Source organism: Notolabrus celidotus, chromosome 14 (assembly GCF_009762535.1).
Source record: "Notolabrus celidotus isolate fNotCel1 chromosome 14, fNotCel1.pri, whole genome shotgun sequence".
NCBI classification, from domain to species: Eukaryota; Metazoa; Chordata; class Actinopteri; order Labriformes; family Labridae; genus Notolabrus; species Notolabrus celidotus.
The window spans coordinates 483,685-498,767 of NC_048285.1; the positions used below are offsets into that span (position 1 = coordinate 483,685).

Here is a 15,083-nt window from a genome sequence, read left to right on the forward strand (position 1 = left end):
TAAACTATTAAAATGTGTTTACACTGTCAGGCTCCACAGAGTCAGAGTGATTGGTCAGAATATCCCTGCACAGATTGCAGGTTAAGCGGCATGTCAAAGAGCTCAGTGACCGGCCGTGAGAGCAGCTTCACCTGCTGCAGTGCTGCAGAAGAAGAACACAGTCTCACTGCTTGAACGTGCATGTCCTCACAGCATCAGTGTAATGACAGCTTCATCCCACAAGGGGGCAGACTCCTGCTGAGGTTCATTCAGCACCTTCACAGCCTGACCTTATGATTCAGAGTGTCGGTGCTGTACTCTCTCATCTTCTAGCTCTTCAAACTCGTGTTTCTGTCAGTTTGTCTTCAATGCATTTAAAGGGATTGGTAAGTACCTCATACAACCACAGCGCTGTGTCCAGTTTTCACCGAAAAAAGCTCTCTTTACATGTCATCAGTATTTAGTTTGAATTTAATCGTCTGAAAGAAAAACTCATCCTGCTGGAGGTGACTGATTAACATCATGAGTCATGAGTGAAGGCTTTCTTGAGACATTGATAAACAAAGTTCTCCACATTAATCTCAGTGACGGCCTTGAAAACAGGAAGTGAAACACAGATTTGCAAAGTGCTGCTCTTTCCACAGAAGAGACATGATGGGCTCACCACAAGCTGGAGAGCTCAAACAGTTCACAGCATGACCCGTCAATTTAGGACTCAGCTCCAACAACGACCAGGAACCCTCTCCCCTTTAGACCCATCAGTACAGAGAGAAAGAATCAAACAGCTTCATGAAAATGTAACTGTAACAGCTTATGACCTCCTGGGGGCCCTGCAACCGTGCGACCCTGCGACCCTGCGACCCTGCGACCGTGCGACCCTGCGACCCTGCGTGATGGGAGTCCCCGGAGTCTCAGACCTGTCCCGTCAGACCCCCTATAAATGAAAGTCTGGAAACTGTTTGTTCTGCAGGAGCAGGGTGTACTGCAGCTCTGGAGTTATGAGTTTCAGACATTTTTTTTGGAGCTGCATGTCTGTGAGGGGGTTTAGGTTGTAGCCCTGAATCACAGCTTTGCCGCTCTGAAACGGCTTCATCCGAGCATCTTTGACCTGTGACGGGTGGACAGCACCGCCATCTCTCAGGCAGATGTTTGCTTGCTTGGCCTGTAGCGCTCTGAGGGCATTAACTTCCCCCTCCATCTGCTCTCGCCCTATCTCACTGTCCACCCTGTGCCAGAAGGTGGCGTTAAAGTGCAGGTAGATCCTCCAGTCCAGAGCATTCCACCTCTTGATTTTCTCTGCAGTGGTGGTTGAAAGTGGTTGACGGGACCCTTCGGAGCGGCTGTTGAGCTTAAAGAAGACCATGTCTTCCAGGGACCAGCAGAGGGAGTGCTTGAGCAAGATTATGGACTCGTCAAAGTATTCAGAGATCAGAACTAGCTGGAAATCTCGTTCAATGGCTGCGATAGCCGCGCTGGCCCTCTCCTCCAGGTCATTGGAGTCAGCCGTGACGTTGTTCTCCAGGCCGAAGTCGAAGGCCAGGTTGTTGTGAGCGTAGTTGTTTTTGGACACGGAGAGCGTCTGGTTTCTCAGGCTGCTGTCCAAAAAGTCGTCCAGGCTTAAAGACTTTCTGAAGACCAGGAGGCTCTTATAGTAAGAGAAGAGGGACTCCATCATGGCCACAGGATGTCTCAGGATGGAGAAGTAGAAGGTTTCTGCAGGCATGACTTTAGCCACCTGATGACACAGAAGTGAAGAAAGAGCAGACTGTTTATCAGGAAACAGGAGTTAGAGGAGCTTCATCATCAGACTGTTAAACATTCATCAGCGGACTGATCATCATCTCAGTTTACAGACTTCACAGTGATCGAGCTCCTGAAGACCTGAGAGCTAAACCTGATCACCCTGCTGGGTTTCAGTTTGATCCCAGTTTCATCTATACAAAGTTTTCTCCCTGATGTGATGACTGAGGGTTCAGAGTTCCAGTGAACTGTCGACGTTTGAGATTAAGAACTCAATCAAGTTTCCTTCATCACATGCACACCTGTCGCTGGATCCCTCAGCACACCTGAGCAGTGTGTCAGTCAGAGAGCCTCCTGCTTCAGTTCATCATCAGCCTCAACAGGCCGGAGCAGGAAACTGTGTAACAGTCTGAAGTCCCGCAGACCTGACCCCTGCATTTCCACACCTGACGTCCAATTAAAGCTGGGGTTGGTTCTGTCGGAAAACTAGTATGAATTTGAATGTAGCATTTACCCAGAACTCCATCTAACCCCTCCCCTCCTCCAAAGCGCCTGTAGGACTTACTAAATGTCATTCATTCTTCTGCTTGTCAGAGCCCCCGTGGTGAGAGCTTTTTAGACTCTGATCCGGACTACAGTCCTGAGCAAAGCCCCTCATCGGGTCAGAGGGGACAGGCCCGAGGTCGAGCGAGAGGGGAAGTAAATAGAGTCAGGGGAAGCAGAGGCAGGAGACGGGGACTCAGAGTACACGCCGGGGAAATGTACGCGCAGGAGGCGGGCAGAACAGCAGGACGGGATTTGAATGGTTTAAAACGCTGATTGGTTGGTGTTTTCCCAGGTTTACTCCGGCTGTAGATAGCAGCTTATTTTACCTCTTTTTTAAGAACACATTTTGTATTGATTACTATCAGGACCTAAAGATCATTTTAACCAGTATAACAAAAAGTGGATCTAAATCTGAACACCAACCCCAGCTTTAATGGATTACATCACAGCAAGGAGTTACACTTTTTCAGCTCTGCCCGAGTCTGTCTCTGACTCCTGTGTGAACTGGGAGGAGGAGAAGAAGAGGACTGTCTGAGCACGAACACCTAAACCCTGTGATTCCACTGCAAAAATGAGCGCCATGTTACGTGAGCGTTTCGTAATGTGAGCAACTACGTGAGGGTCACACAACGTGAAAGCCTCGTGATGAGCGCCTCGTGACGTGAAAGCCTTGAAACGTGAGTGCCACATGACGAGAGCGCCTCGTGACGTGAAAGCCTTGATACGCAAGTGCCTCGTGAAATGAGTGCCTGATGACGTGAGCACCCCGTGAAATGGAAGCCTTGTGAGCGCCTTGGTAAGTCAGCGCCTTGATAAGTGAGCGCCTCAGACAGAGAGTAACAGGAAGACACTTTGGACATGGATTCAAAGGGGAAGTTAGCGTCATTTTGCATGTGCTGTGTGCCTCCAGCTAAAGTTAGCAGCAGTCACCTGTTGCTTGTTATGAGGTAGATTGTTTATGTTGTGTACTTTTCGTGTGGGAACTGTTGTATATTTGGGATATCTTGTGTTTCTGCTGAACTTTTACTTTGAAAATCATTTGTTATGTTAGCAATCATCAACCTGAGTCTAACACTCCTCCTCCATCACAGTGAGCGAGTTTCCTCTGCTCTGTTTCTACAGCGGCCCTCACAGATTACTCTACCGTGATCCTCAAAAGGAAACTCACCTCGGACTTGTAGAACCTCATGTGGTTGCACATGATGTGGAACCCGTTCACGTGTTGGCTCTTCACACCTTCCACAAAGCGCTCAGCGAAGAAGTTAGGGTAAAACAGCTGCATCTGTCTCTTCACAGGGAGGGCGAAGGTCAGGTTCCTGCTCTCGCCGTAGCGATACAGGATGTTGAGGATGGTGCTGCTCCCTGTTTTGTGAGTTTTGAGGAACAGGATGTGAGACTTGGGGCTGCAGGTTGATCCGGGCTTCAACGTGCTGGATGGAGCATTAATGTGAAGGAGTGTTTGGTCTGCAGCTGAACTGGTCCTCTGTGACAGTCCGAGGCTAAGCTTGTTTTCAGGGTCTGGCAGAGGCGGTCCTCCAGGTGAGACCTCTCCTGCCTCCGTATGATGGCCGGCATCAGGGCGCACAGTTTTATATGCAGTTCTGTTTTCATGAAGCGACTCCAGGCCAGCCCATCCTCCCAGGGACTGGAGGCTGAAGCTTTCTAAGATGTTCTGCAGAGAGGCAAACACCTGCGGTTTGTTCACAGAGAGGTGCTGAAGTCCCGTCAACTTGCTATCTCTGGAAGAGTAAACACAGTCAGTCATGCTCTGAACCTCTCACTGCTGTTCTGTTCATCTCACAGAAACTATGACACCATGTAAGGAAGATATGTTAGCTCACACGTTAGCCCCCTACAGTGAGACTCAATGACAGTCATTAATGTCAGAGCGTCCTTCAGGTGTCCTATCAGAGACCATTTACACCTGAACCATGTTGATGACTTCTCCTTCTTTCAACTTCACTCTGTGAATCTAAAACCGTGAGTTTACCTGATCAATGAACAAGTTCACGTTTCACCGTCGTCACAGGTCTCAGACATGGAAACGCCACGTTAAAGTTAAAAAGGTGAATTTAAACCATCACAGAGCGTTAGTCCACTGCTGGAAAGGTTTGCGCATGTGTGTGCGTGTGCGTGTGTAACTCTACCCTGTCTGATAGGTGACGAAGATCTGAATGATGATGCAGACGATGAGGAAGATGAGTAACGCCCACATTGTAGGACGTCTGATGCAAATCCATTTCACCGCACACCTGCAGGGGGCACCACACACACACACACACACACAGAGAGAGAGAGAGAGAGAAAAGTCTAGTTTGTCCAGATTTTATAAAAATGAAAACATGTGTTTGAACATTTTTAAACATCAATAAATCTGATCTTGTGTTGGATCAGGATCAGGTGTTGTATCAGCTGTTGGATCAGGATCAGGGTCAGGTGATGTGTTCAGCTGTGTGTTCTCTGCAGCTCCGTGTGCAGACGTGGCACAGCGACGTCATGAACACTACGTTTCACCGTCTCAAGTCCTCCAGGAACTCAAGCCGCCGCTGGCTGAAACAGTAAATCAGAGAATGATGGAAAGAGTTTCTACACACCGGGTCAGAGTCAGGACAGGGTTAGAGTCAGAGTCAGGGTCAGGGTCAGACTCAGACTCAGGTACGCGTCAGGGTCAGAGTCAGAGTCAGGGTCAGGGTCAGAGTCAGGGTCAGGGTCAGACTCAGGTACGGGTCAGAGTCATAGTCAGGGTCAGATTCAGGACCGGGTTAGAGTCAGGACAGGGTCAGAGTCAGACTCAGACTCAGGTACGGGTCAAAGTCAGAGTCAGAGTCAGGGTCAGGGTCAGAGTCAGGGTCAGGGTCAGACTCAGGTACGGGTCAGAGTCAGAGTCAGGGTCAGACTCAGGACGGGGTCAGAGTCAGGACAGGGTCGGAGTCAGAGTCAGGGTCAGACTCAGGACCGGGTCAGAGTCAGATTCAGGACCGGGTCAGAGTCAGGACAGGGTCAGAGTCAGACTCAGACTCAGGTACGGGTCAAAGTCAGAGTCAGAGTCAGGGTCAGGGTCAGACTCAGGGTCAGGGTCAGACTCAGGTACGGGTCAGAGTCAGAGTCAGGGTCAGACTCAGGACGGGGTCAGAGTCAGGACCGGGTCAGAGTCAGATTCAGGACCGGGTCAGAGTCAGGACAGGGTCAGAGTCAGACTCAGACTCAGGTACGGGTCAAAGTCAGAGTCAGAGTCAGGGTCAGGGTCAGACTCAGGTACGGGTCAGAGTCAGAGTCAGGGTCAGACTCAGGACGGGGTCAGAGTCAGGACAGGGTCAGAGTCAGAGTCAGGGTCAGACTCAGGACCGGGTCAGAGTCAGGACCGGGTCAGAGTCAGGACTCAGTTAACACTGGTTCCTCTCGTCCTGCAGATCCTTCTCTGTTCATGAGTGATGAATAGAGACCGTGCAGCCCGGCTCAGTCAGCTCGATGTGGTTCATAATAAACCACAAGCTTCGTGGAAACCTTTGTGATGGTCCAGTTTTCACATCACTGTCTACGACGCCATCCCTGCGGGAGGCTTTTAATCTGAAACTTCTGTACAGGAAGTGTTTCAGATTTCATGGTAGAGACCAGCTCAAAGTAAAGGTCACATTTCTGGATCTATAATCACTCAGCATGTTTCCTAAAGCTTTGTGGAGCCGCTGCAATGTGTCAGCTACAAATATAAGATCAATATCAAAGTTCTGACACAGCGCTGTGTCCAGTTTTCACCGTCCACATCCTGCAGGAAGAAGAAGAAGCATTTAGAAGAAGGAGACAATGATCTGGTGTTTCAGATCCTCACACACACACACACAGGCCGGGGGACCAGCTGACGTCCTCCTCTGGTCCTCAGCAGGTTCAGCTGTGAGCCGGTTAAACATAGCCTGCGTGGATGTTACTGCATCACATGATCAATAAGACGACTGAAACAGTGTCTCTTTAAGACCTGACCCTCAGGATCAAAGACAATCCACTGACAGTCTGATGTAGGTCTGAGTCTGACCCTGGACTGACTTCAGATACACAGTGACCCACATCCACAGTCTGGAGTTGTGTTTCAGTGTCACCTCCATCAGCAGACTGAAACCGGACTCTGCTCAGCTCACGTGTCTCTGCTGCGATGAAGACCTGCAGCAGAGGACAGAGGTAGTCTGATTTGTTCAGAAAGTCTGTCCTCAAACTTCTCTTTGAGTCTCTTCAACGAACTGATACGGTCTTCACTGACACACTTTCTGACAGCTTCACAGGGAGTGACCCTGATCCTGCTGAGGAAGCTGGAGTGTGTTATCAGGGGAAATCAGTCTTTAAACCAGGTCGAGTCAGGTGACGCTCTGCAGCTCGCTGACACGGATCACAGCTGAGAGGATGAACAGCTGATCTCTCCGTGGTCGTGTTCAAAGGTTTGTGGTCTCACAGCGGGGAGGTGGACTCGGCTCTGACCGCAGCGCCTCAGATCAAACCTGAGACCTGATCGATGAAATCATCTCCAGATCCCGCTGCTCTCACTGACTTTAAACACACATATGTATCAGGTACACCTGTCACTCACTCGTTAACCCTTTCAATGATCATGAAGAGATTAGTAAAGACTTGTGACTGAGGATAAATAAAGATTTGGATGATAAGATGGATGAGATGATCGCTCCCTAAAAGTAAAGCTTGGAAACTTCAGGACCCGGGTCTCGGTCTCAGGTGTGTCTGTGGATTAAGGATTTCCTCTCTCTGCAGGTCTCAGTGCCTCAGCAAAGCTCTGGTCTAAGTTTATACAGATTTAAAGCTCTGGTCTAAGTTTATATAGATTTAAAGCTCTGGTCTAAGTTTATATAGATTTAAAGCTCTGGTCTAAGCTTATATAGATTTAAAGCTCTGGTCTAAGTTTATATAGATTTAAAGCTCTGGTCTAAGCTTATATAGATTTAAAGCTCTGGTCTAAGTTTATCTAGATTTAAAGTTCTGGTCCAAATTCATTTAGATTTAAAGCTCTGGTCTAAGCTTATATAGATTTTAAGTGCTAGTCTAAGTTTATATAGTTTTAAAGCTCTGGTGTAAGCTTATATAGATTTAAAGCTTTGGTCTAAGTTTATATAGATTTAAAGCTCTGGTCTAAGCTTATATAGATTTAAAGCTCTGGTCTAAGTTTATCTAGATTTAAAGTTCTGGTCCAAATTCATTTAGATTTAAAGCTCTGGTCTAAGCTTATATAGATTTAAAGCTCCGGTCTAAGCTTATATAGATTTAAAGCTCTGGTCTAAGTTTATATAGTTTTAAAGCTCTGGTCTAAGCTTATATAGATTTTAAGTGCTGGTCTAAGTTTATATAGTTTTAAAGCTCTGGTGTAAGCTTATATAGATTTAAAGCTTTGTTCTAAGTTTATATAGTTTTAAAGCTCTGGTCTAAGCTTATATAGATTTAAAGCTCTGGTCTAAGTTTATACAGATTTAAAGCTCTGGTCTAAGTTTATACAGATTTAAAGCTCTGGTCTAAGTTTATATAGATTTAAAGCTCTGGTCTAAGCTTATATAGATTTAAAGCTCTGGTCTAAGTTTATCTAGATTTAAAGTTCTGGTCCAAATTCATTTAGATTTAAAGCTCTGGTCTAAGCTTATATAGATTTTAAGTGCTAGTCTAAGTTTATATAGTTTTAAAGCTCTGGTGTAAGCTTATATAGATTTAAAGCTTTGGTCTAAGTTTATATAGATTTAAAGCTCTGGTCTAAGCTTATATAGATTTAAAGCTCTGGTCTAAGTTTATCTAGATTTAAAGTTCTGGTCCAAATTCATTTAGATTTAAAGCTCTGGTCTAAGCTTATATAGATTTAAAGCTCCGGTCTAAGCTTATATAGATTTAAAGCTCTGGTCTAAGTTTATATAGTTTTAAAGCTCTGGTCTAAGCTTATATAGATTTTAAGTGCTGGTCTAAGTTTATATAGTTTTAAAGCTCTGGTGTAAGCTTATATAGATTTAAAGCTTTGTTCTAAGTTTATATAGTTTTAAAGCTCTGGTCTAAGTTTATACAGATTTAAAGCTCTGGTCTAAGCTTATATAGATTTAAAGCTCTGGTCTAAGATTATATAGATTTAAAGTTCTGGTCCAAATTCATATAGATTTAAAGCTCTGGTCTAAGCTTATATAGATTTAAAGCTCTGGTCTAAGTTTATATAGATTTAAAGCTCTGGTCTAAGCTTATATAGATTTAAAGCTCTGGTCTAAGTTTATATAGTTTTAAAGCTCTGGTCTAAATTAATATATAGTTTTAAAGCTCTGGTCTAAGTTTATACAGATTTTAAGTGCTAGTCTAAGTTTATATAGTTTTAAAGCTCTGGTGTAAGCTTATATAGATTTAAAGCTTTGGTCTAAGTTTATATAGATTTAAAGCTCTGGTCTAAGCTTATATAGATTTAAAGCTCTGGTCTAAGTTTATCTAGATTTAAAGTTCTGGTCCAAATTCATTTAGATTTAAAGCTCTGGTCTAAGCTTATATAGATTTAAAGCTCCGGTCTAAGCTTATATAGATTTAAAGCTCTGGTCTAAGTTTATATAGTTTTAAAGCTCTGGTCTAAGCTTATATAGATTTTAAGTGCTGGTCTAAGTTAATATAGTTTTAAAGCTCTGGTGTTAGCTTATATAGATTTAAAGCTTTGTTCTAAGTTTATATAGTTTTAAAGCTCTGGTCTAAGTTTATACAGATTTAAAGCTCTGGTCTAAGTTTATACAGATTTAAAGCTCTGGTCTAAGCTTACATAGATTTAAAGCTCTGGTCTAAGATTATATAGATTTAAAGCTCTGGTCTAAGTTTATATAGTTTTAAAGCTCTGGTCTAAGTTTATATAGTTTTAAAGCTCTGGTCTAAGTTTATCCAGATTTAAAGTTCTGGTCCAAATTCATATAGATTTAAAGCTCTGGTCTAAGCTTATATAGATTTAAAGCTCTGGTCTAAGCTTATATAGATTTAAAGCTCTGGTCTAAGCTTATATAGATTTAAAGCTCTGGTCTAAGTTTATATAGTTTTAAAGCTCTGGTCTAAATTAATATATAGTTTTAAAGCTCTGGTCTAAGTTTATACAGATTTTAAGTGCTGGTCTAAGTTTATATAGTTTTAAAGCTCTGGTGTAAGCTTATATAAATTTAAAGCTCTGGTCTAAGTTTATATAGTTTTAAAGCTCTGGTCTAAGCTTATATAGATTTTAAGTGCTAGTCTAAGTTTATATAGTTTTAAAGCTCTGGTGTAAGCTTATATAGATTTAAAGCTTTGGTCTAAGTTTATATAGATTTAAAGCTCTGGTCTAAGCTTATATAGATTTAAAGCTATGGTCTAAGTTTATCTAGATTTAAAGTTCTGGTCCAAATTCATTTAGATTTAAAGCTCTGGTCTAAGCTTATATAGATTTAAAGCTCTGGTCTAAGCTTATATAGATTTAAAGCTCTGGTCTAAGTTTATATAGTTTTAAAGCTCTGGTCTAAATTAATATATAGTTTTAAAGCTCTGGTCTAAATTAATATATAGTTTTAAAGCTCTGGTCTAAGCTTATATAGATTTTAAGTGCTGGTCTAAGTTTATATAGTTTTAAAGCTCTGGTGTAAGCTTATATAGATTTAAAGCTTTGTTCTAAGTTTATATAGTTTTAAAGCTCTGGTCTAAGTTTATACAGATTTAAAGCTCTGGTCTAAGTTTATACAGATTTAAAGCTCTGGTCTAAGTTTATATAGATTTAAAGCTCTGGTCTAAGTTTATATTGATTTAAAGCTCTGGTCTAAGTTTATATAGATTTAAAGCTCTGGTCTAAGTTTATACAGATTTAAAGCTCTGGTCTAAGTTTATACAGATTTAAAGCTCTGGTCTAAGTTTATATAGATTTAAAGCTCTGGTCTAAGTTTATATTGATTTAAAGCTCTGATCTAAGTTTATATAGATTTAAAGCTCTGGTCTAAGTTTATACAGATTTAAAGCTCTGGTCTAAGTTTATATAGATTTAAAGCTCTGGTCTAAGTTTATATTGATTTTAAGTTCTGGTCTAAGTGTATATAGGGTTTATATATATATATATATATATATATATATATATACTTTATTGTGTCAATGTTATATGTACATGATATACATTTCTTACAGGTTCGAACATTTTTGACACTTTTTTTTTTTTTTTGACATTGTGACCCTCCACCCATACAGAATTGGAAAGTAAATTATATAGAAATGAAAAATAAATAGAAAGGGTTATCTAAAGATAATCAAAACACAAAAATTGAAAATACATAAATTCATATATAAATAACCCAATAGAATAAAATAAATATACATATATATACATATATACACACATACATACATACATAGAAATACACATACACATACATATGCATATATATACATATACATATATATATATATATATATATATATATATATATATATACACATATGTACATACACATACACACGCACATACATACATACATACATACATACATACATACATACATACATACATACATACATACATACATACATACATACATACATACATACATACATACATACATACATACATACAAGGGGCATAAGCTTCAACATTTCCTTCAACATCTTTTTTCAAGTAACTTTTCATTTTTATTTATTCTATAAGTTACTTTTTCCATTGAGTAAAAGTTCTCTACTGTTACTAAGCACTTGATTGCACTTGGAGATCCTTTTTTTTTTTCCAGTTTCTTGTGATTTGCTTGAGTGCTGTTAATGTGCTTCAATACACAGAAGAGGTGTAACTCGTTTTTTAGTCTTTTAGGACGTGTTCCCAGGAGTATAGTTTGTTTTCCAACGCTGCTCTTTTTGCCTAGCATCTGTTCAATTTCACTTATTACTTCTGACCAATTACTTTGAATTTTTCTACATGTCCAAAATATATGTGTGTGGTCTGCATTATTTTCCCCACATTCTCTCCAGCAACTGCCACTGTTTTGTGCATATTTTGATATAATGGATGGTGTTGTAAAATACCTTACATTTATTTTCCATGCATATTCCTGCCAATAGGGTGATCTCATATAACGATAAAGCTACTTTCCTGGAGAATTTTGTAAACATTTTTGTAGTTGTGGCTTTGGTGTGTCTTTACCATGCATACCAGAAGGGGATGTAAATCTCCCAGGGTTCTAATTTGAACTTTGTCTCTTAAGTAGCTCCTCACTTGCAGATATCGATAGAAATAGTTGCTGGTTAAACCAAATTGTATTATGATGTTGTGACAGAGCGGCACCGTCACTGAATGGAGCGCAGAGTGCGCAGAGACACACACACACACCCACACACACACACACACACACACACACACACATCAAACTTTCCCTCCCGTCAGTTTCCCTCTTCTCACCCACTCCAGCAGTCCGCTGTCCCTCTCCGTATCATAGCGTCGCCGGGGGTGCACACCTGAAGGCCTATTGTTTTATTACGCATACACTCAGCACTCAAACACCACAGCACACATTGCATCACCTACCGCCTGGGTGCGGGAAATCCGCGGAAACGGAGCGTCCAGTTTCCGCGGATTAAGTAGGGCCTATGGGGGGCGAAAAGTGCCACATGGGTGTGGAAATAAATTGTTTGTTTCTTGGTGTATTTTACCCCCTGATTTAGGGTAAGGTAAAGTACTGCCAAAGACTGTGATAAATATATTGTTGTTGGGGTTTGTATTATTGTTTGTTTTATGGATGTACTAATTGTTAGAACGTAATGTTTGTAAGAAACATTTAATAATTAGTGACGCCCATGGGAGGAGTCAGCATTATATAAGAGGGCTGTGTTGAGTTCCCTCGGGGCAGTTTGTCTTTCGCCTGGTAAGAGAAGGAGGTGGCTTCTTGAGCAGTGTCTGTCCACTGACCCTGTTTTTGATTGTTTTTTTTTTTTGTGTGAATAAGTCTTTTGAGTTTTTGTTCTTGATAAAGATATTGCACTGAGGCCGGCACCAATAAATAATCACTTAAATTGAGAGGCACCCTACTGCAGGCAAGATGGCGCCGCCACAACATCCACACCGGAAGTCCATACCGGAAGTCCATACCGGAAGTGATTCTTTAACCCCCTCTCTACCCAATGCCGGATGCTTCGAACTGGAAGTTTCTTCTTCGTGTAGCGTATTGATTGCATTAGTCTGTCGCTGCTAAATCAATTAGCAGAAAGCTAATTGTGATAGAGAGAGTGAGTGAGAGAGATCCCGCTGTGTATGAAGAACAGAATAATGTAGAGTGTTAGTGTGTGTGGGGGGAGGGGATGAGAAGGAAAAGACTGTAAGTAAGAGGGAAAATACACTCAAGCTGTACACAGAGATCTATATTCACCACAAAAACAACAGAGGCTCCCCAGAAATGTGTACTGTACATCTATCATCAGTGGCTGACAGTGGTGCCTCAAGTTGAAATATTTTAGTCCTAATATTTTATGTTGATTTGGAGTTTGTAATAGCAAAAGTGCATTGTTCTTTTTCAAGTACAACATTATCAATACAAAAGGGTTAAGACATCATACATATAACATTAAAAGAACATAAAATAAAGTATAATTCTACATTTCAAGTAGGGGTTGGATGGAAAGAAACAGTAGCTATGTATACATTTGCAGTTTTTCTAGTCATTCTAATTGAAGGTTCCAACTTCAATGTTTTCATGGACGCCAAATAAAGTGATCTTGTTAAGACATTGGTGTACATGCATCAAGCATTCAATCTGAATAAAACTGTTTGACAAGCTCAGAGTGTTTACGCCCATCTAATGTCTCAAAATAGAAGGAGAAACCATTCCCTCCGTTTGTTCTTGTGGTTAATGAACACCCCTGTCACTGTGTCATTGTAACGTGTTACAAATTATGTTAAAAAAGAAACAGTCACCACACACCTCTACATTTTCCTCCTCCACTCGCCCCTGCACCATAGATAACATTCTGCTCTTCTCTCGTGACTGTGGATCTACTCTGGATCTGTATTTCATTCATTCATTAATCTATACATGTGATCACATAGGCAGACAGCATGCAAGGTAATTTGGAACAAACACTACAGCAAACTTAGATAATGTGACAAGTCCCCATGGAAAGAGACTCCTGCACGCTGCACAGTTATCATAATGAACCTGTGGGGAACAGCTGTGCAGGAAGGAAGAGGGGTGACTGGGGGAATCAGTCAAAGGCAAGCAGGTGTGCAGGGGCAGGACACACACCACAGGTGAGGTACAGTCAGGCTAACACAACATAAAATAGCATATGACCCAGACAAAACAAGAGAGGCATATGCAGATGTCATCACGGCAGCATCATAATCAGCTTTAAGTATTTCAACACACACTCGGAACAAAAGGCTGTGCATGGCTGAGACGTTAACACTATAACTTAGTGATTCGTGCAGGCTTCTAAGTAACTTGAATTCTCAACAGCCTATACACTTTTGGAGTCAATCAACTAGTCAATAATACTGATACGATTAAAATGTAAGTGCAAAAAAGTTCATAGAATTACGCGTAAACCTACGTGTTTTTGAAGGCTTTTATTTTGCGTTCACGTTCCTGTTTTTCAAGGCTTTTATTTTTTTTGAAGGCTTTTATTTTTGTAACTTCTGGTATGGACTTCCGGTGTGGGTGTTATTGCAACGTTTTTAGCTTTGTAACTTCCGGTATGGACTTCCGGTATGGACTTCCGGTGTGGATGTTGTGGCGGCGCCATCTTGCCTGCAGTAGGGTACTCTTGCTTAAATTTCCTGACTACGCCTATGTGTTTTTCGAAACGTGAGTTAACGAGAAGAGAACCTCGCTACATATGTTTTCAAAAGTTTGAAGTCCTTCTTCGTTATACATTTGATAAAATCTTACAAGTCCTTTGGAGTCCCATATCTTAAAAACGTTGTCTAATGTGTTTGGGGCAAATTCTGGGTCCCACGCTATTTCTCTTAGGCAGGTCATCTGTTGTTCACTGACCTGTAGTGTTTTACATAGCCTTCTCCAGATTTTGAATATATTATTTACAGTAAATAAATTATTTAATTTTAACTGGATTTTTTTAAACTCTGAGAAAATTAATGTACTCAATGTACTCACCTGTTTAGTCTCAATGAGTTTCCATTTAGGGTTTAGGTCTTTATTCATCCACACTAAGATTGATTTTATTTGTGCTGCATAATAATCAGATGCCCGAACCACCTCAGCTGACTCCTTTCGACGCGGAGGAGCAGCGGCTCTACTCCGAGCTCCCTCCGGATGTCCGAGCTCCTGACCCTCTCTCTAAGGCCGAGCCCAGACACCCTTCGCAGGAAACTCATTTCAGCCGCTTGTATCCGCGATCTTATCCTTTCGGTCATGACCCACAGCTCATGACCATAGGTGAGGGTTGGAACGTAGACCGACTGGTAAATCGAAAGCTTTACCTTCCGGCTCAGCTCCCTCTTCACCACAATGGTCCGATACAACGTCCGCATCACTGCTGACGCCGCACCAATCCGCCTGTGGATCTCGCGCTCCATTTTACCCCCACTCGCGAACAAGACCCCGAGATACTTAAACTCCCCCACTTGGAGCAAAGTCTCACTCCCCACCGAGAGAGAGCAATCCACCGTTTTCTGGCAGAGAACCATGGCCTCAGACTTGGAGGTGCTAACTCTCATCCCGGCCGCTTCGCACTCAGCTGCAAACCGCCCCAATGCCCGCTGGAGGTCCCCGCTCGAGGAAGCCAACAGAACCACATCGTCTGCAAAAAGCAGAGATGAGATTCCAAGCTCCCTGAACTGGAGACCCTCCTCCCCCCGGCTGCGCCTGGAGATCCTG

At 42.2% G+C, this 15,083-nt stretch overlaps 1 protein-coding gene across 1 annotated transcript; it reads right to left on the reverse strand.

Moving 5' to 3' along the window:
- Positions 1-432: 432 nt before the first annotated feature.
- Positions 433-11,817, reverse strand: LOC117825777 (galactose-3-O-sulfotransferase 2-like). Its single transcript, XM_034701713.1, has 4 exons — positions 11,780-11,817; positions 4,413-4,517; positions 3,434-4,004; positions 433-1,714 (listed from the first exon to the last, which is right to left on the reverse strand). Exons 2-4 carry the CDS (start codon positions 4,478-4,480, stop codon positions 914-916), a joined length of 1,440 nt encoding a protein of 479 aa, XP_034557604.1. The 5' UTR covers positions 4,481-4,517; positions 11,780-11,817; the 3' UTR covers positions 433-913.
- Between the last annotated feature and the right edge of the window lie 3,266 nt (positions 11,818-15,083).